Here is a 19,859-nt window from a genome sequence, read left to right on the forward strand (position 1 = left end):
TCAGTCGTAAATCTTGACTTAAAGCTTTCGTGACTGCAGGAATTCATTTTCTTTGGGTCTTTCGGTAAAACCCCTGAGTCACCAGGTAATCAATATCAGCACCAGCCATGCTCAATCCGCTGCTGGATGGAGGCCTTCCCAACCCGTCGCCATCTCTCGCGGTTGGTCCCACGATGTAAAGCGATCGGCTCGGCACCTTCTGTGCCGAGCCGATTCTTTTTCCTCTATCGCTCCGTCTCTCCGCCGGCGGTCGACCTCTCTCGGACACGTCGGAGTGACCTGATCGAAGGGCTCACAAAAATCAATCAACAAAAGTTTATTCAAAACCAGGTGGGACAGCTCCAAGTCACGTTGATTCATCTATTTGACGAGATACAGCTCTTTTTTTTCCCACTGGCCACATCCGAGCCGAGCCAGCAGGAGGCGCCCCCGCGGCACGGATGGTTTTCCGACTGGCGATTCCGCCGTGCTGTGTCGCGACCTAACCATGCTACTCTGGCCCCTAGGGCAAATGTGGAAATTCTGCATCTGGGTCAAGCAGGGCCAGCGCGGCCCGTCGTGACGACGTCCTCACCGAGCCTGACGGTCAGCCGTCACACGAGCCGAAGGCGGCGTGTATCGTTGTCATCACTGACCCCACAACGCGTCTTCGAGTGGACAAACAAAACCTGGGGGCCCCCGCCTCCTGAAGCCGCGGCGGGCTGGGGCCGGCCCGGCACGGCCCCGTCGTGGCTCGGTTATCGGGGGGGTAGTGGAGAAAAGAGAAGGGGAAAGAAGGCGAAGAGACACCGAGGTGGGGGCGTGCAGTAAAAATCCTGTCCACGTCCCTTCGCGTCTCAAACAAACCAACAACAACCGAATGCTACTGCGGGGAACAATGCCACGTTTGCATTTAAAACTTCACAGCAAGGTCGACGGCTACGCGCGCCTCTTAAGAACACGGCGAACGACGCGATTGACAACACTGGCCGGTCCGTTGCGATATTCCGCCTCTCACTCTCTCTACAGGAACAGAGGTAGGCACTGTGGTTGAGTGCTTGCGGTGGACGATGGGGTGAGAAGAGGGGCTGTCTGCTACGGGATTTGTTCATTGGTGGGGATCATTTGAAATGGGTGTGAGTCTTCTTTGGTTCTTTCGGTAAAGTCACGTAGAATGAAAATAAAATAATAAAATAAAACAACCCAATAAAATTCTCACGACGTGGCCGAAACGTCGCGAGAATTTTATTGTTATTTTATTTTATTATTTTATTCTCATTCTACGTGGTGACTTTTCCGAAAGAACCAAAGAAGATGAATCCTTGCAGTCACGAAAGCTTTAAATCGAAATGGGTGCGAGTGTTTATGGCGTGGGTGCGAGTGTTTATGGGGGGCACGGCATGGGTGCGAGTGTTTCTGGGGGGCACGGCGTGGGTGCGAGTGGTTTATGGGGGGCACGGCGTGGGTGTGAGTGGTTTTTTGGGGGGTTATGGTGTGGGTGCGAGTGTTTTTGGGGGGCACGGCGTGGGTGCGAGTGTTTCTGGGGGGCACGGCGTGGGTGCGAGTGTTTCTGGGGGGCACGGCGTGGGTGTGAGTGTTTTTGGGGGGTACGGCGTGGGTGTGGGTGGTTTTTGGGGGGTACGGCGTGGGTGCGGGTGGTTGTTGGGGGGCACAGCGTGGGTGCGGGTGGTTTTTGGGGGGTACGGCGTGGGTGCGAGTGTTTTTGGGGGGGTACGGCATGGGTGTGAGTGGTTTTTTGGGGGGTTATGGCATGGGTGCGAGTGTTTTTGGGGGTACGGCGTGGGTGCGGGTGGTTTTTGGGGGGTACGGCGTGGGTGCGGGTGGTTGTTGGGGGGTTATGGTGTGGGTGCGGGTGGTTTTTGGGGGGTACGGCGTGGGTGCGAGTGTTTTTGGGGGGGTACGGCATGGGTGTGAGTGGTTTTTTGGGGGGTTATGGCATGGGTGCGAGTGTTTTTGGGGGTACGGCGTGGGTGCGGGTGGTTTTTGGGGGGCACGGCGTGGGTGCGGGTGGTTTTTGGGGGGCACGGCGTGGGTACGAGTGTTTTTGGGGGGGTACGGCATGGGTGTGAGTGTTTTTTTGGGGGGTTATGGCATGGGTGCGAGTGTTTTTGGGGGTACGGCGTGGGTGCGGGTGGTTTTTGGGGGGCACGGCGTGGGTGCGGGTGGTTGTTGGGGGGCACGGCGTGGGTGCGGGTGGTTGTTGGGGGGCACGGCGTGGGTGCGGGTGGTTGTTGGGGGGCACGGCGTGGGTGCGGGTGTTTTTTGGGGGGCGAGCGAGCGCGCCCACTCAGAGGGCAGTGTCCTCGCTGTCCCGCGAGCTGTCGAAGAGCTTGGCGGCCGTGGCCTTGCCGTCATACTTGGGCTGGTTGCCCCGGAAGTCCTCGGGCAGGATGTCGGCGTCGAACTCGGAGTAGTACTGCACCAGATCCTCGCCGTGCACGTGCACCTGCGGGAATCCCAAAGACAAAGGATCCCCCCACGGTGTAGCCTACGCAGGCTGTTGGGGCAAGGGCTGTCGTGGGTGACGGCACAGCAAAGAATGGTGGCCGACACCACCCGCGCCCGGACGCCTTTGTCTCCCCAATGATGGATGATGTTTTTGCAAACCTCGCCGCGTAACTCGTTTCAGGGCTGAGTATACCGAGGGAAGGCCCGGTTCGGATAATCGCCACTGAAGCCGGACCTGGCCGGGAATCGAACTCGGGTCGGCAGGTTCGTAGCGACGTATGCTAGTCACAGCGCCACCGCTCCCCATTATGTCACGCAAAGATCCCCCGTATAACTTTAAACAGGCTGTTAGGGGCAAGTGTTGTTAACGAGCAAGGATAAAGATCCCCCGTAGCTTTTAACAGACTATTGTGGCAGGTGCAATTTAGCGAGCATCCCACTCTGTCTCACACGTAAAAACAAAGGTCCCCCGTGTAGCCTTTAACAGACTGTTGGGCCAAGTGCCGTCTCGTACAGAGGCCAAGATCCCCCATACAGGATAGCCTTCGACAGCCAAACGCCTCCCACGATCCTCCGCAGTTCTGGATTGGGTGTTAAGAGTTTGCAGTCACCCTGCGCCTCCGATCAGCGCATTTGGCTACGTACGGTGCGAAAGAAGTTCAGCATGCACACGTACAACAGACGATTGGGGGCAAGTGCAGTTGGCGAGCACCTATTTTAGGCCGGCGCACGTGCGTACACGCGGAACGTGGACACACGCGTGCCCGGCCTGATGAGCAGTCGCGTGGTGGCCGAGCCAGTGGCGACGTAACTACGTTGTCGTCAGCTCAGCGGGTGCCGGTACAATCGGTTCGGTGGGGCCCCAATATTGAATTCGTCAAACCCCGGATTATTTTGTATCTCTTGCCATAAACACATCGTCGTCACGCTCACGGTCTCGAACATTTAGCGCTGTGGGGGAGGTGGGGGGGGGGGGCGCTCCGTCTCCGCAGAAAATACAGCAACGACTAAATGAAAGCATTTTCATCCAAAAATTTAAATTAAACCCGATCTTTTAAATACATTATTGCGTTGTTTTTTTACACTGCTGTCGAAAACATATGGTGGTTGTCAAGGCGGGGGGGGTAGGGAGGCCCAACTCGTCGCTTTGGCCATCATGGGCCACTGCACCTCCAGGGTGCCCTCACGCTCGTTACGCCGCTCCTGGACCTCAGCACTTACCCTGTCCAGCAACTTGGCCTTGAGGAAGGGCTTCACGATGTTGTAGGTGGTGGTGAAGTACCACGGCTGGTTAATGAAGTGCACGGCTTTGAACCGCGCGGGGAAGGAGTCCTATACCGCACGGTGGCGTGGGCGAGGAGGAGGAGGAGGAGGAGAGAGGTGTTGATGTGCGATCGAGGTGTGTGGAGGTGGTGATGGTGTGTGGTAGTGTGTGCAGGTGTGGTCATGGGGTGCGGTGGGGTGTGATGACGTGCGATGGTGTGTGGATGTAGGTGGAGGTGGTGATGATGATGGTGGTGGTGATAAAGTGCGATGGTGTGTGTGGAGTTGGTGATGGTGTGTGATGATATATGGAGGTGTGGGCTGGTGGGTGGAGGTGGGTGGTGATGCTGGTGATGATGTGTGGAGGTGGGTGGAGGTGGTGACGGTGTGTGATGATATATGGAGGTGTGTGCTGGTGGGTGGTGATGCTGGTGATGATGTGTGGAGGTGGGTGGAGGTGGTTCTGTTGTGCCACAGTTGGGTTTTGCGAGTTGAATTGCTTCGCGGGTATTTAAGTGCCCCCCTATCGGTGTTCACGTTACACGTTTATCTTGCTTGACCAGGGTGAGAACTCGGGGGGCCAGGATAGAGTCTCATTTGCAAGAGAGCCCTGGGGACAATGATGCAGTCTCTACAGCCACCATGCGACGTCTGACCTCTACCACAACAGATTCCGGTGACGCCAATGCCAAACCAGCATCCCAGCTCTGACACCGCTAGTTCTGCCGTCACCCGAGTGGAGTAGTAACGATATTATCAGCAGCTCAGCGGGTGCAGAAATCGGTAAAGGGGGGGGGGGGGCTACGATATTTGATTTGCCTCGCACGGTCCGCAACCCAGGCTATTGTAAAATCCACGGCTTCTCTTGCCCTGGTCACGTCATCGTTATGCTCACGGACTCCAACGTTTAACGCTGTAGGGGGCGCGCGCAGTCTTCGCGAAATATACAGCCACTACTTCGCGAAATATACAGCCACTACTTCGCGATATATACAGCCACTACTTCGCGAAATATACAGCCACTACTTCGCGATATATACAGCCACTACTTCGCGAAATATACAGCCACTACTTCGCGAAATATACAGCCACTACTTCGCGAAATATACAGCCACTACTTCGCGAAATATACAGCCACTACTTCGCGAAATATACAGCCACTACTTCGCGAAATATACAGCCACTACTTCGCGAAATGTACAGCCACTACTTCGCGAAATATACAGCCACTACTGCGCTGTGCTTACCTCGTCGCAATATAATCGGCACGAATCCAAATTCAATAAATATCCCGGAAACGGAGCTCTACGTCCAATTGTCATTTTAACTCGAGTTACCGTCGTTCAAAGCAACATACTTTTCGTTACGTTACATTGACGTTTCTTTACTATATTACTTCCAGTACTAAAACTGTTGAAAAATACCTCGCATCGTGGTTGTCTAGGGGAGCCTCCAACTCGTAGCTTTGGCCACCAGGGAGCGGGGGGGGGGTGGAAGAGGGGGGATGGAAGGGGGTGGGGTGGAAGGTGGGAGCAAGGCACCCGTGGCCTCCCACGCTAGTTACGCTACTGCGTCATCCCAATTGGATGCAAAACAACAACAACAACAACACGGCCAGCCTAGAGACCTGCAGCATGTCCACCATCTTCTTGAGCTCCCAGGGTTTGATGCCGGAGGCCTGCTGCATGCTGAAGCCGGCAAAGTTTTCGATGATGCAGAAGCCGTTGATCTGGGTCTCCTCGTTGACCAGGAGGTCTTCCAAGATGATGCAGTACGCACGCAGGATCTGCGGAGAGCGACGTGAATGAAAACTAACAACCATCAACAAACTCAACACGAAGAAGAAGAAGAGAGAGAGAAAATATAAAAGAGGAAGGGAATGATGCGAGATGGACGTTGTGGTGGTGGTGGTGGTGTTGCCATAGATCAGTTCAGACGTTTATGGGGAGCGGTGGTATAGCGGTCAGCGCTACGCTGCGCTTCGAGCCCGTGGCGACCCGAGTTCGATTCCTGCTCACGGCCAACGCCAGCGACTATTATCTGAACCGGTCCTGAGCCTCCCCTAGGTCGATTCAGCCTCAAATGAGTACCTGGTGCGGCGTGTAAACATCGCCACTACTAGGGAAACAAAGGCGTGGTGCTGACCACCCACCCCCTTGTACGCCGTGCAGGCCTTGATAGGCGCTCGCTAACAGCACTTGCCCCGACCAACAGTCTGTCAATGGTCATACGGGGGATCTTTGTCTTTGTCACACATCAGTTCAGAAGTTTATTTCCCGAGTCTTCCTGCTTGTCGTACGGCTGCTGGTGTCGATGGCAGAACAACGGCTACAGTCTCACATGCAGGTGGGCCAAGCCAGACAACCGCGTCAGGGGTAGCGGAGTGGTATTGTCTCTGTGATGTCGCCTGCGCATTTGTGGATCGGGGTATTGCGTCGTTGCACGTTGTACGGTCTCTGATCTAGATGACCGCAGTCGCACACGGGAGAGTTGTTGATTTTCACATTTGTGCAACAGGTATCCGCACCTACTGCCATGGTTTGTGCAGTGGATGCGGTTTGGGGTGGACCATGAGCTTCGTGGAAGATCAAACCCAGGGTGAAGCCCATTGAGCCAAGAAGCAGGCAGACAACATCAACGCATTCCACGATTACAGGCGTAAAATAGAAGCAATTATTTCGTAAAATTGCATTCACGCTTAAAGGTTAGCGATGTTAACAACAGAGTCAGCTTCAAGTAAACTCCCCCGCACAGCCGCTAACCGGACTGCTTCCGCTGAGATCATGCACCGGTGGCTCGGGTCAAGCCGCAGTGGCGAATCACATACCTTGTCACCTACCTCGTCACATACATCATCACCTACCTCGTCACTCACCTACCTCGTCTCTCACCTACCTCGTCACCTACCTCGTCACTCACCTACCTCGTCACCTACCTCAACCACCCACCTCGTCGCCTACCTCGTCACCCTATGTCATCACTAAATTACGCCGATAATCACCTACCTCCATAATCACCTACCTCGTCGCCGACCACGATCGCCCACCTCGATCACCTCCCTCCACAAACACCCACCTCGTCGCCTACCTCCATGGCCCACCTCGTCGTCGATCACAGCACCTCCGGTGTGGTGATCGCCCTAGCTCGTCAACCGCCTCACCTCGTCGAAGGTGATCTCCTGATAGTCCCAGTGCTCGATGTTGAAGAGGAGTACCACGCGGCCGTATTTGTCCCTTGAGGGCAGCACACCCGGGTAGCCGGCCTCGATGGTGCTGCGCAACGCCTCGGGGCACAGGTTCTCAAACAGCTCCGGGTACTGCTCCCTGAAGTGCACGTAGCCTGGCACGAGACGCAGATCGGTGGGGGGGGGGCGGGGGGCGGCACTCGTGTGGAAGGGCAGTCGGTCACGCGTGCGCAGTTACGCAAGGGCAGTCGCGAGGGCATTGCAAGGAAGGAGATGTTCACTACCTCGCCTGGTACGCAGGAGGTCGTCGGTTCGATCCCGACACTGACGCCTGCTGCTGTTTGTTTGGAGTTTGCGTGTCTCTCTCTCATCATCACGGTGGCTAGGAGATGTTAACTACCTCGCCTGATATACAGGAGGGCGTAGGTTCGATCCCGACCCTGACGCCTGCTGCTGTATATTTGGAGTTTGCGTCTCTCTCTCTCTCATCATCATCACGGTGGCTAGATGTTAACTACCTCGCCTGGTATACGGGAGGTCGTGGGTTCGATCCCGACCCTGACGCCTGCTGTATGTATGGAGTTTGCGTGTCTCTCTCATCATCATCATCACGGTGGCTAGGAGATGTTAACTACCTCGCCTGGTATACGGGAGGTCGTCGGTTCGATCCCGACCCTAACGCCCGCTGTATATTTGTGTCTCTCTCACCCCGTGGTCACGTGGATTTTTCTACGGGTCCTCCGGTTTTTCTTTCCACATGTAGAATCTACGTGCGTTCAGATTATTTGGCTGCTGTACATTTCCACATGATAAGCCACTTCAGTTGAGCTATCAATTGTGACCAGGTTGCTTCTATAAAGTAACTATATAGCTCAGTGTGCCTAACCTTACTCGGTCAAATAAACAAATTGTACATTTTTTTTTTAATCAGGGTCTTATTTCGTACGGAGCTGTCCGGGGCTGAGCTCTGGAAAAATATATCCCTTGTCCCCCTCTCTGCTGTCGGGGTGGGCACGGGAAAATTCCTTCACTGCCGTGAGCGATTAACGCATGAAGCCAGACAGTTGGAGATGACCACGGTAGACCTCCATCCAGCAGTGGATAGGGCCAGACTAGGTATATGAACCTTATGGCGGGACCCAGGGGTCACATAAGCCCCCAGCTCTCGCATAAACTTCGTTGCGACGTAATTTTATGTCTGTTAAAGGCGAACGATACGGCGATCTATTCCTCTCGACGAGCTCCGCACGATGCGCTCATCAAAGTTTTGTTTCCTCGCCGCTGCGCGTGGACGACACGACAACAGAACGGTCCGCGCCAGGCGGGTCACGGAGTTGATGTGCGCGGTGGGACGGAGTCGTTAAAAAGTAAATACATTTATTACCATCTTGACTTCCGTTTCTTCGGGACGGGGTCCCGCCATAAGGTTCATGTGTGTGCTGCGTGTGTGTGTGCTGCTGTGTGTGTGTGTGCTGCATGTGTGTGTGTGTGTGCTGCGTGTGTGTGTGTGCTGCGTGTGTGTGCTGCGTGTGTGCTGCGTGTGTGTGTGTGCTGCATGTGTGTGTGCTGCGTGTGTGTGTGTGCTGCGTGTGTGTGTGTGCTGCGTGTGTGTGCTGCATGTGTGTGTGCTGCGTGTGTGTGTGTGCTGCGTGTGTGTGTGTGCTGCGTTTGTGTGTGTGCTGCGTGTGTGTGTGTGCTGCGTTTGTGTGTGTGCTGCGTGTGTGTGTGCTGCGTGTGTGCTGCGAGTGTGTGCTGCGTGTGTGTGTATTGATATCGCTAATGTCCGTGTGTCAGGCTTTGTGCGTTAAAGAGACCACGTGCGTCTCTAATCGGATCTCGCATCTGCCCCAGAGATGGCAGAGTAGGCGGGGGAGGTGGGGGGGGGGGAGGTGGGGGGGGAGGTGGGGAGGGAAGTTGGTGGGGGGGAGGTGGGGGGCGGCTGCACCCCCCCACTCCTCCCCACGTCGCACCAACAATTCCGTAATTAGAGAGTTGCTCATTACGAGCCCAGCTCATTGTGGTACGAAGAGGTGTGTGGAGATGCCACCAAAGACAAAGATCCCCCGTATAGCCTTCAAACAGACTGCTGGGGCAAGTGCTGTTAGCGAGCACCTATTAAGGCCTGCGCGGCACACGAGGGGACGGGTGGCCAGCACTACGCCCGGCCGCCTTTGTCTCCCCAGCGGCGATGTTTACACACCGCACCAGGTACTCATTTGAGGCTGAGTCGACCTAGGGAAGGTCCGGAACCGGTTCAGATAATCGTCACTGGTGTTGGCCGTGAGCGGGAACCGGACTCGGCTCGCCAGGTTCGTAGCGCAGCGCAGCGCTAACCGCTACACCACCGCTTTGCCAACACCTACCTACCCACACACACATACAGCGCCGTATTACTCTATCTCTCTCTGTTAGCGAGCGCCTATTAAGGCTGACACTGCGCAAGATGGATCGTTGTGTTGTGGCCAGCACCAACCCCCTTTTGTCCCCGGCTTCTCGCTGGCCGGGCTGCCTGATAATGATGACAATGCTTGTGTCTTGTCTCGATTAAGCACATTTCTTCATGACGGAGCGCCCACTGCGCCGAGGCTTCTCAGAGGACTCCCTTCCTCCCTCCTCCACCCCCTGTCCCCGCGCGGAATACACCGTGGGCAAGGGGGCACGTGCCTCCACGTACCCTTGACGAGGTCGTACGCGCGCGGAACGTCGAATTTGCGTGCGCGCACGAAGCGCAGGAGGAAGGCGTCGTCCTTGGCACGCATCTTTGCCGCCACGGTCATGCAGAAGTCATCGTCCGTGTCGGCCCTCTCCATGATCATCTCGCGCAGCTCCTGAACGGCAGAGCCGCGGAGCTCGTCCGTCTCGTTCAGCTCGTCGCGAGCCTGCGCCGACGGTACCGGCGTCACCAGCGTCATCATCATCATCGGTATCATCAGCAGCATCATCATTATCACCAGTCGCGTATCGTCATCATCAGCAGCAGCGGCATCATAATCAATCATCAACAGCAGTAGCAGCATCATTATCACCAGTATCATCATCAGCAGCATCATCATCAGCAGCATCATCATAATTATCACCAGTCGAGTATCGTCATCATCATCAACAGCAGTGTCGTCTTAATCAGCAGCAGCATCATCAGCATTATCATCACCAGTATCATCATCAGCAGCATCATCACCAGCAGTATCCTCATCATCAGCAGCATCATCAGCATCATCATCAACAGCAGTGTCGTCATCATCAGCAGCAGCATCATCAGTATCATCACCAGTATCATCAGCAGCATCGTCATCACCACCACCAGCAGTATCATGATCAGCAGCAGCATCATCAGCATCATCACCATAATTATCAGCACCATCATCAGCATCATCGGAATCATCACCATAATTAGCAGCACCATCAGCATCATCAGCAGCAGCAGTATCATAATCAGCAACAGTAGCAGCATCATCAGCATCATCACCAGCACTATCATCAGCATCATTATCAGTAGTATCATCATCAGTAGGAGCAGCAGCAGAATCATCACCACCATCAGCAGCAGCATCACCATCATCACCAGCAGTATCATCATCAGCAGCAGCAGAATCATCAGCAGCAGTATCACCATCAGCAGCAGCAGCAACATCATCATCATCACCACCACCACAATTAGCAGCAGCATCACCATCTTCAGCAGCATCATCAGCAAAAGCAGCATCACCATCATCATCAGCAGCAGAAGAGGAAAAAAGAAGCGCCATCAGCATCATCGCGAGCAGCGTCTTCAACAGCGGTGGCATCAGCAGCATCAGCAAAATTGGCAACATCAGCAGCAAGCATATTTCACACATCCCATCGGCCGCAAGGCATTCTGATGGGCGCATCTCATCATCAACATTGCTTCAATACAAGCAAACTCTGCACCGGTTTCGGCATTCGGTATCTCATCAGCAGAGCCAGGGGCTCACTTGAACCAATACCAGGTTGAACTGCATGATGGTTACAGGCAAGGGCCCTCCTCTGTAAGAAATGTGTCCCGAGCTCGAAGCAAAATCACGCCACCATGGGCGCCACGGTGGCTAGGAGATGTTAACTACCTCGCCTGGTGTACACGAGGTCGTGAGTTCGATCCCAACCCTGACGCCTGCTGCTGTATATTTGGAGTCTGCGTGTCTCTCTCCCCCGTGGTCGTGTGACATTTTTCTCCTGTTCCTCCGGGTTTTGTCCTCCACATTTATAATAATAATCAACATCCACGCGTTGAGAGCATTTGGCCGCTATACATCTACACGCGATAAGCCACTTTGTCGAGCTGATCATTTGTGGTGGGCCAGGTCGCCGCTGATAAAGAGCAACATCGCTCAGTGGTGCTTTACCTGGTAAAATAAAATATAAAAATAACACGAGTTTTTGAGTTTTAACCCGACGAATTACACTCCTGAACGCGATCGGCGCATTGATGCGTCACCTTCTGCAGGGTGTGCGCAGGGATTTTGCTGCAGGGCCCGAAAACGGGCCCGTGGTCGCACGGGGTGAGGCGGTCCATCTTGGAGCGGAGGGTCTGCTCTTCCTCCGAGATGACTCGGAACGAACCCATCTGTGCAGACGCGCGCGCGCGCACGCACGCATCAAGTCCGTACGCGCGCGTGCGCGTGCGCGCACAAGTTAGCCTAAGACATCACACGTGCGCACACAGAGGGACACACAGACCTTTGAATCCTTTATTACCCTAGCAGCAAATGCTCCGGCGGTTTCGGTTTTCACACAGCGAGAGTCTCCAATAAACAGAATCCAATACACAAGGTCCGTGTGCGTACCCTCGCGCGAGCCGTCAACAAGACAGACAGAGGGACGCAGAGACACACACACAAAGACAAATATCCCCCCCCCCCGTATAGACTGGTGGGGGAAGTGCTGATAGCGAGCACCTATACAGGCCGGAACGGCACACGGTGGAGGGGAGGAGGGGGGGAACACCACCCCCGGCCGACTTTGTTTCCCCAGGAACGGTTCAGAGAATCGCCACAGGTGTTGGTGGTGGCCGTGAGCGCGAATCGAACTCGGGTTGCCGGGTTCGTAGCGCAGCGCGCTAACCGCTACACCACCGCTCCCAATACCTACAGACACGCACGCGCACGCACGCGCGCGCCTAGGCACACAGAGTCACACCACACAACACAACACCCACACTCACTCAGCCGTACGTGCGCGCGAGACATTTCAATTAGACTCCGCGGCGGCCGGGCGCTCCCAGCCTCCCTCCCACGCGTTTCGCGTCGAGATGAATAACGCGACGCCACGCGCCCTCCTCCCTCCCCAGGAGCGCACGCTGGGGACTCACCACCTCGGACATGGTCGTCTGGCGCGACGGGAGGCCGCGAGCTGCAGCGAGGAGTCGGTCGCCTGCGACAAACACGGAGCAAGGGGGGACGACTTAATCGCATGCGCAACAAGACCGCCTCTCTTCGCCCTGTGTGTGTCTCTCTCTACCTCCTTGTCTCCTGCGTCTACATCTGTATGCATGTTGGGCTTCTTTCGCACCGTACGTAGCCAACCGCGCTAATCGGAAGGTGCCGTGGAAGGACAACAGACGAAACACAAACAGCAGTTTCAAAGAAGCGAGTTTTCAATCGGGATTAAAAAGTGCATAGGTCCAGTGGCTTCTGATGTCTCTTACTGGGCCTCATAGGCCCTGTCACCATCTCTGAGTCGCTTTCTTAGTCCTCCGCATCTCGATGCCCTCCTGCCTCAAGTGTCTGTGCGTCTTATGTCTCTGTCTATATCTATCCGAGTCTCATCTCTGTCTGCCCCCCCCCCCTTGTCCGATCTCTTTGTCTCTGTGCCTCGAGTCCGATTCCCGGTCGCGGCTATAACCATCGGTAGCGAAACACGTCAGGTCGGTCCCAATATCTTCCCTGCGTCGTCGACTCAGCCTCGAAACGAGCACCTGGCGCGGCGCGCCAATAAACGTCAGCACTGGTGAGACAAAGGCGGCCGGGCAGGGGCTGCTGGTCACGCCCGCCCTCCCCACTCACCCTCTCGAGCGGATGCCGCGACCCTTAATAGGTGCTCGCTGACACCCCTCGCCCCAGCTGCGCGCGAGCAGAGAGCGAGAGAGCGCGCGCTCGCGTTCCCAGGAGACGGAGCGGGAATTCGGAACAAACCGCGCAGGGCGGAGCTGAGCGGCACGGCGCAGTCGCTGTTGTTGGGGTTACCCCGGGGACATGGCACGGCGCGCCACTCTGAAGGGGGGCTGCTGATCGCCTCTGCGCTTAGCTCGCCCGTCCCTCCCCATCTCCCTCCGTGTCCCCTCTCTTGCGCGTGTGTAGTTAACTCTCCCGTCCCTCTCCCTCACCATCTCCCTCTGTCTCCCCTCTCTTGCGTGTGTGTAGTTAACTCTCCCGTCCCTCTCCCTCCCCATCTCCCTCCGTCTCCCCTCTCTTGCGTGTGTGTAGTTAACTCTCCCGTCCCTCTCCCTCCCCATCTCCCTCCGTCTCCCCTCTCTTGCGTGTGTGTAGTTAACTCTCCCGTCCCTCTCCCTCCCCATCTCCCTCCGTCTCCCCTGTCTTGCGCGTGTGTAGTTAACTCTCCCGTCCCTCTCCCTCCCCATCTCCCTCCGTGTCCCCTCTCTTGCGCGTGTGTAGTTAACTCTCCCGTCCCTCTCCCTCCCCATCTCCCTCCGTCTCCCCTCTCTTGCGCGTGTGTAGTTAACTCTCCCGTCATCTCTCCCTCCCCATCTCCCTCCGTGTCCCCTCTCTTGCGTGTGTGTAGTTAACTCTCCCGTCCCTCTCCCTCCCCATCTCCCTCCGTCTCCCCTCTCTTGCGTGTGTGTAGTTAACTTTCCCGTCCCTCTCCCTCCCCATCTCCCTCCGTCTCCCCTCTCTTGCGCGTGTGTAGTTAACTCTCCCGTCCCTCTCCCTCCCCATCTCTCCTCTGCGTGTGTAAGTTACCCCTCTCTCCATCTCCCTAGCTCTCTCTCTCTCTCTCCATCACACTCCGTCTCCCCTACTGCGTGTTTGTGTGTATCGTTACCTCACCCTCGCTCTCCCTCCATCTCTCCTCTGTGCGTCTGGTTACCGCTCTCTCTCTATATATCTCGATCTTGCCTCGAGCTAAGGCCCTTCCCCCAGCAGTGGAGTGAGCATGACATTTCAGGGGCTGCGCCTGTACCCTACTCCATCTACACATCCGCAAGCCTGTAAACGTCTGATTGTAGGGTTCGGGAGTCTGTCGACGTCGAAGTTTCAGCCGAGCGAAGACTTTATTCAAGTCTAGTTTTGTTTTAACTCTGGCAAATGACGTATGGCCGAGTTGTAATAATTATGTGTCATGGCGCCATCCATAAATTATACCCCCAGGAGCTCACAAACCGATGGCCCTGTAAGTTGGATTAACCCAATTTCTTCTTTGTTGGTGCTAATTTCTCAGTTGTCTTTTTGGCGATTTCAGCTGCCAAGCGGCGGCCGCAGTAATAACAATACCCCGGTTCACGTCGGGGATGCGTTCCTGAAAAGTGCGACGACGAATATCGAAACGACGTCAATCAAAAGCGATGTAAAGGGCCAGTGGTAGTCGTGGTAGTAGTGGTTGTAGTGATAGTCGTGGTAGTAGTGGTAGTCGTGGTAGTAGTGATAGTCGTGGTAGTAGTGATCGTGGTAGTGGTTGTAGTGATAGTCGTGGTAGTAGTGGTAGTCGTGGTAGTAGTGATAGTCGTGGTAGTAGTGATAGTCGTGGTAGTAGTGGTAGTCGTGGTAGTAGTGATAGTAGTGATAGTCGTGGTAGTAGTGGTAGTCGTGGTAGTAGTGATAGTCGTGGTAGTAGTGGTAGTGGTAATCGTGGTAGTAGTGGTAGTCGTGGTAGTCGTGGTAGTAGTGGTAGTCGTGGTAGTAGTGGTTGTAGTGGTAGTCGTGGTAGTAGTGGTTGTAGTGATAGTCGTGGTGGTAGTGGTTGTAGTGATAGTCGTGGTAGTAGTGATAGTCGTGGTAGTAGTGATAGTAGTGATAGTCGTGGTAGTAGTGATAGTCGTGGTAGTAGTGGTAGTGGTAATCGTGGTAGTAGTGATAGTCGTGGTAGTAGTGATAGTCGTGGTAGTAGTGGTTGTAGTGATAGTTGTGGTAGTAGTGGTAGTCGTGGTAGTAGTGGTTGTAGTGATAGTCGTGGTAGTAGTGGTAGTGGTAATCGTGGTAGTAGTGGTAGTGGTGGTAGTAGTGGTAGTAGTGATAGTCGTGGTAGTAGTGGTAGTGGTAGTCGTGGTAGTAGTGGTAGTGGTAATCGTGGTAGTAGTGGTAGTGGTGGTAGTAGTGGTAGTAGTGATAGTCGTGGTTGTAGTGATAGTCGTGGTAGTAGTGGTAGTCGTGGTAGTAGTTGTAGTCGTGGTAGTAGTGGTAGTCGTGGTAGTCGTGGTAGTAGTGGTTGTAGTGGTAGTAGTGGTAGTCGTGGTAGTCGTGGTAGTAGTGATAGTCGTGGTAGTCGTGGTAGTCGTGGTAGTAGTGGTAGTCGTGGTTGTAGTGATAGTCGTGGTAGTAGTGGTAGTCGTGGTAGTAGTGATAGTCGTGGTAGTAGTGGTTGTAGTGGTAGTAGTGATAGTCGTGGTAGTAGTGGTTGTAGTGGTAGTCGTGGTAGTCGTGATAGTCGTGGTAGTCGTGGTAGTCGTGATAGTCGTGGTAGTCGTGGTAGTAGTGGTAGTAGTGATAGTCGTGGTAGTCGTGGTAGTAGTGGTTGTAGTGGTAGTAGTGATAGTCGTGGTAGTCGTGGTAGTAGTGGTTGTAGTGGTAGTCGTGGTAGTCGTGATAGTCGTGGTAGTCGTGGTAGTAGTGGTAGTCGTGGTAGTCGTGATAGTCGTGGTAGTAGTGGTAGTCGTGGTAGTAGTGGTTGTAGTGGTAGTCGTGGTAGTAGTGGTTGTAGTGATAGTCGTGGTAGTAGTGATCGTGGTAGTGGTTGTAGTGGTAGTCGTGGTAGTAGTGGTAGTGGTAATCGTGGTAGTGATAGTCGTGGTAGTAGTGGTTGTAGTGGTAGTCGTGGTAGTAGTGGTAGTCGTGGTAGTAGTGATAGTCGTGGTAGTAGTGGTTGTAGTGGTAGTAGTGGTAGTCGTGGTAGTCGTGGTAGTAGTGATAGTCGTGGTAGTCGTGGTTGTAGTGGTAGTAGTGGTAGTCGTAGTAGTCGTGGTAGTAGTGGTAGTCGTGGTAGTCGTGGTAGTAGTGATAGTCGTGGTAGTCGTGGTAGTAGTTGTAGTCGTGGTAGTCGTGGTAGTAGTGATAGTCGTGGTAGTCGTGGTTGTAGTGATAGTCGTGGTAGTAGTGGTAGTCGTAGTAGTCGTGGTAGTCGTGGTAGTAGTGGTAGTCGTGGTAGTAGTGATAGTCGTGGTAGTAGTGATAGTAGTGGTAGTCGTGGTAGTAGTGGTAGTAGTGGTAGTCGTGGTAGTAGGTGGTGGAGGTGGTGGAGGCGAAGTCCGAGAGGCGACGGAATCGAGAAACGGAGAGACCTATGCTGTCAGCGACGCAATTGCGGGTTCGAGGCGACGCAAGGTCAGGCAGAGTGGCATTGACAATAAAGTGACGGCGTGTCTGCGAAACGACGTTAAACGGGGGAGACGTAAATCAGGGTATTACCGTTTTGGATTCACAGCACGGCAAAATAGTACAGATTTTTGTTCCATACCTGATGATGATGAAAGCTGATTAATGCCACCGCGTCTCAAGACATTTAACAACAACAAAAAAACGCGATTATTCATTCTACCGGCAAAACCTCACAATTTAGTTTATTGTCATACGCATGCACGCTCTTTAGCATTTCAATAACGCGTTAAGTCAATGTTACCCTCCTGTCTAACGTTAATTATGCTTTCACAGAGGATCGAGTTAGGGGCACCATCGTGATACGTACTTCGATTGACCCCTCGTTCATTGGCACGCGTTCACAGAAGGCCCATTGGTATTCATCGCATAGCCCAGGAGGTTGTCAACCAACAATAACGTGAAGATAAAACAAAACAAAAACATCCGAATTCGGTCACAAACAACTCAATGTTTCAAGATCCGCGACGCGGGAGAATAACTGTCACGAAGCAGTCCCTTTAAAGAGGCTCAAGCCCCGCGGATTCCGGAACCGCGGGGCTTGCCGACCCGGTGGTGGAGCCCTGCACGTGGGTAGAGCACGAAGTATGGAACCAGGTGGCGATGACGGTGATGCAGATGGTGGTCTTGATAGTTGAGTGTGCGATTAGGATGATGATGATGATGATGACGACGACTGTGACAGTTAAACGTACATCATGGTCGTCATTTTAAAATCCACATTGCAAACTCGTTTCTTTAAGACTGCTTTTTGTGTTCAGTTTGTTGTCCTTCCCCCGCACATCCGATTAGCACGGTTTTCTTTGCACAGTGCGAAAGAAGTTCAACATACATATATACATCATCATATGTATACAAATGATTGTGATGATGATGATGATTTTGGTCATCAGCATGACAGGCATGTATGCGAGTAGGATGATGATGATGACGACAATGATTAAGTTCATGATGGAATGTTGAAATGAAGTGATGATGATGATGACAATCATGATGATGGGGATGACAATCATGATGATGACGACAACAATCATGATGATGACAATCGTGATGATGATGACAATCGTGATGATGACAATCATGATGATGACGACAATCATGATGATGACAACAATCATGATGATGACAATCATGATGATGACAATCACGATGATACCAATGTGCAGGTATGCACGACACGACGACCCACACGTTAAAGGCAATGATCGTGATGCTCTGACGTGGTGTGCAAGTAATTGATGATCACGACGGTGATAATGACCGGCATGTATGCAATGATCATCGACACAAGATGACATTGATGACGTATGCAATGATCATCGACATAAGATGACACTGATGACGTATGCAATGATCATCGACACAAGATGACACTGATGACGTATGCAATGATCATCGACACAAGATGACACTGATGACGTATGCAATGATAATCAACACAAGATGACACTGATGACGTATGCAATTATCATCGACACAAGATGACACTGATGACTTATGCAATAATCATCGACACAAGATGACACTGATGACGTATGCAATTAACGACACAAGATGATACTGATGACGTATGCAATTATCGACACAAGATTACACTAATGACGTATGCAATGATCATCGATACAAGATGACACTGATGACGTATGCAATTATCATCGACACAAGATGACACTGATGACGTATGCAATTATCATCGACACAAGATGACACTGATGACGTATGCAATGATCATCGACACAAGATGACACTGATGACGTTCAAAACGACGAGTAACCTGTCGTGATCGCTCTCACCCAAAATGACAAATGATTTCCTCTCTCCACCTCTCTCTCTCTCTTGCTCTCTTGCTCAGTTTCTCTGTTTGCGAGGCGACCACGTGGCTGGGCCCAGGAGGTTATCTGTTTGCACAGTCACAAAGATGTTTTTTCTTGTTCGTGTTTTAGTCTTTTTGTTTGTTGTGGTTGCACCCGATTCAAGAGCCGAATGGCTCACAGAGCTATACCAAAATAAATCAACTGAAAACTGAAACACTCACCGGACTCTTTAGGCGGACGGGACGTCTGGGCTGGAAGAGTGACGCGACGGGGGAAGATTCGTTCCGGAGACCTCCGACTTTGTAGGACCTGCCCTCGTGATTGTGACGAGTTCGGGGCGTGGGGGTGCGTTGTGGGGGTGCGTTGTGGGGGATGCGGAGGAGGAGGAGGAGGGATGCTTTGTTTTTGGTTTGGTAGAAGGTGGTGGGGGGAGGTGTTGGGGGTGGGGGGCTCTGCAGCATCCAGTCACTGCGGGGATTATCCCATCACACGGCGCGAGGAGGGGGATTTGCCCGCGTGACGTCAAGCACGGCACGGCTGGGCTCCTGACGGCACTGCCACCTCCTCACACCTCCTCCTCCTCGCGGGGAGGATTTGGCGCAGCGCGGTCCTCCGGGCCTCTCTGTAAATGGCCACAGGTGTTGTTGGGATTTGTAATCGGATAATTGCGCAAGGTGCCAACTTGGTAGGAACTTGTGTGAGATGGTTAATGGCTTGCGGGGAGGTGGGGGATGAGGCCGATGATGATGTTAATGCCTTCATTTGAAATTGCCTGCCTCGTCGTGGGTTCAATCCCGAGCCTACCCGCCTGTGTATTTGGAGTTTGCGTGTCTCCCTCCCCGTGGTCGCGTGGATTTTTCTCCTCGTCCTCCGGGTTTTTCCCTCCACTGTTGTAAATGTCCACATTTTAAGCCACTTCGTTGAGCTATCATGTGTGGCCAGGTCGCTTCTGAACAAAGCGCTACCTGGTAAAATAAAATTAAAATAAACGGTTTCGTTTTATATAAAATACGCGGATCGCCACGTATATTTCCGCGCGACGTAGGTATCTTGCGCACCACATTTCCCGCAACCTCCCGATGAGCACGGTCGGCTACGTACGGTGCGAGTTTAGGCTCAACATACGAAGATCCCCCGTATTGGCCTGAGCAGACCGTTGGGGAGATTCTACTTTAGAGCGCTCTCTACGTCACGTGGGAGGTGGTTAGCAATCATCAGGCGCGAGCAACGACTTACTTTACCTTCGAAAGTTCAACGGCGAAAGTGGCCAGGCGTTCGTACGCACGGTTCACCGAATTCCAAACAACAGGAAGCTTTAGAATGGCTCGTGCGGTACAGCGCGCACTGCAGATTGCTCGTGCAATCCTGAAGATGCTGACGTTTAAATTTAATTTAGAAACGTACGTTTACAGTATACATTTAATTTACAAACGTCCGTTTAAAGGATACAATTAAACTAGATTTTGGTGCTTTCGTGACTGCAGGAGATACTCTTTGGTTTTTTCGGTGAAGTCACGTAGAAATTAGACGTAAGAAAATAACATAATACTATACTAATACTATACATTAGCATAGCATTATGTTATTTTA

General features: G+C 53.2%; 1 protein-coding gene across 5 annotated transcripts; it reads right to left on the bottom strand.

The window, feature by feature from the left end:
• Positions 1-301: 301 nt before the first annotated feature.
• Positions 302-18,601, bottom strand: RLBP1 (retinaldehyde binding protein 1). 5 transcript variants are annotated; one of them, XM_032949671.2, is made up of 9 exons: positions 18,491-18,601; positions 18,249-18,353; positions 12,222-12,283; positions 11,349-11,477; positions 9,570-9,774; positions 6,872-7,050; positions 5,339-5,497; positions 3,670-3,780; positions 302-2,446 (listed from the first exon to the last, which is right to left on the bottom strand). In XM_032949671.2, the coding sequence occupies exons 3-9, from the start codon at positions 12,231-12,233 to the stop codon at positions 2,288-2,290; spliced, it is 954 nt and encodes a 317-aa protein (XP_032805562.2). In that variant the 5' UTR covers positions 12,234-12,283; positions 18,249-18,353; positions 18,491-18,601; the 3' UTR covers positions 302-2,287. The 5 variants fall into 5 exon arrangements, with proteins under 5 accessions (XP_032805562.2, XP_032805552.2, XP_032805581.2 ...); XM_032949661.2 differs by lacking the exon at positions 18,249-18,353; XM_032949690.2 differs by lacking the exons at positions 18,249-18,353; positions 18,491-18,601 and adding an exon at positions 13,913-13,931.
• Positions 18,602-19,859: the final 1,258 nt, after the last annotated feature.

Source organism: Petromyzon marinus, chromosome 1 (assembly GCF_048934315.1).
Source record: "Petromyzon marinus isolate PM22_M1 ecotype Great Lakes invasive population chromosome 1, UKy_Petmar_22M1.pri1.0, whole genome shotgun sequence".
NCBI classification, from domain to species: Eukaryota; Metazoa; Chordata; class Hyperoartia; order Petromyzontiformes; family Petromyzontidae; genus Petromyzon; species Petromyzon marinus.

Excerpts from the sequence above, each read along its gene's own strand:
- RLBP1 (XM_032949661.2), bottom strand. Across the intron at positions 9,775-11,348 it reads CTGCGCACACCCTGCAGAAG|GCTCGCGACGAGCTGAACGA; the intron begins GTGACGCATCAA and ends CCGTCGGCGCAG. Across the intron at positions 2,447-3,669 it reads AGGCCAAGTTGCTGGACAGG|GTGCACGTGCACGGCGAGGA; the intron begins GTAAGTGCTGAG and ends GGATTCCCGCAG.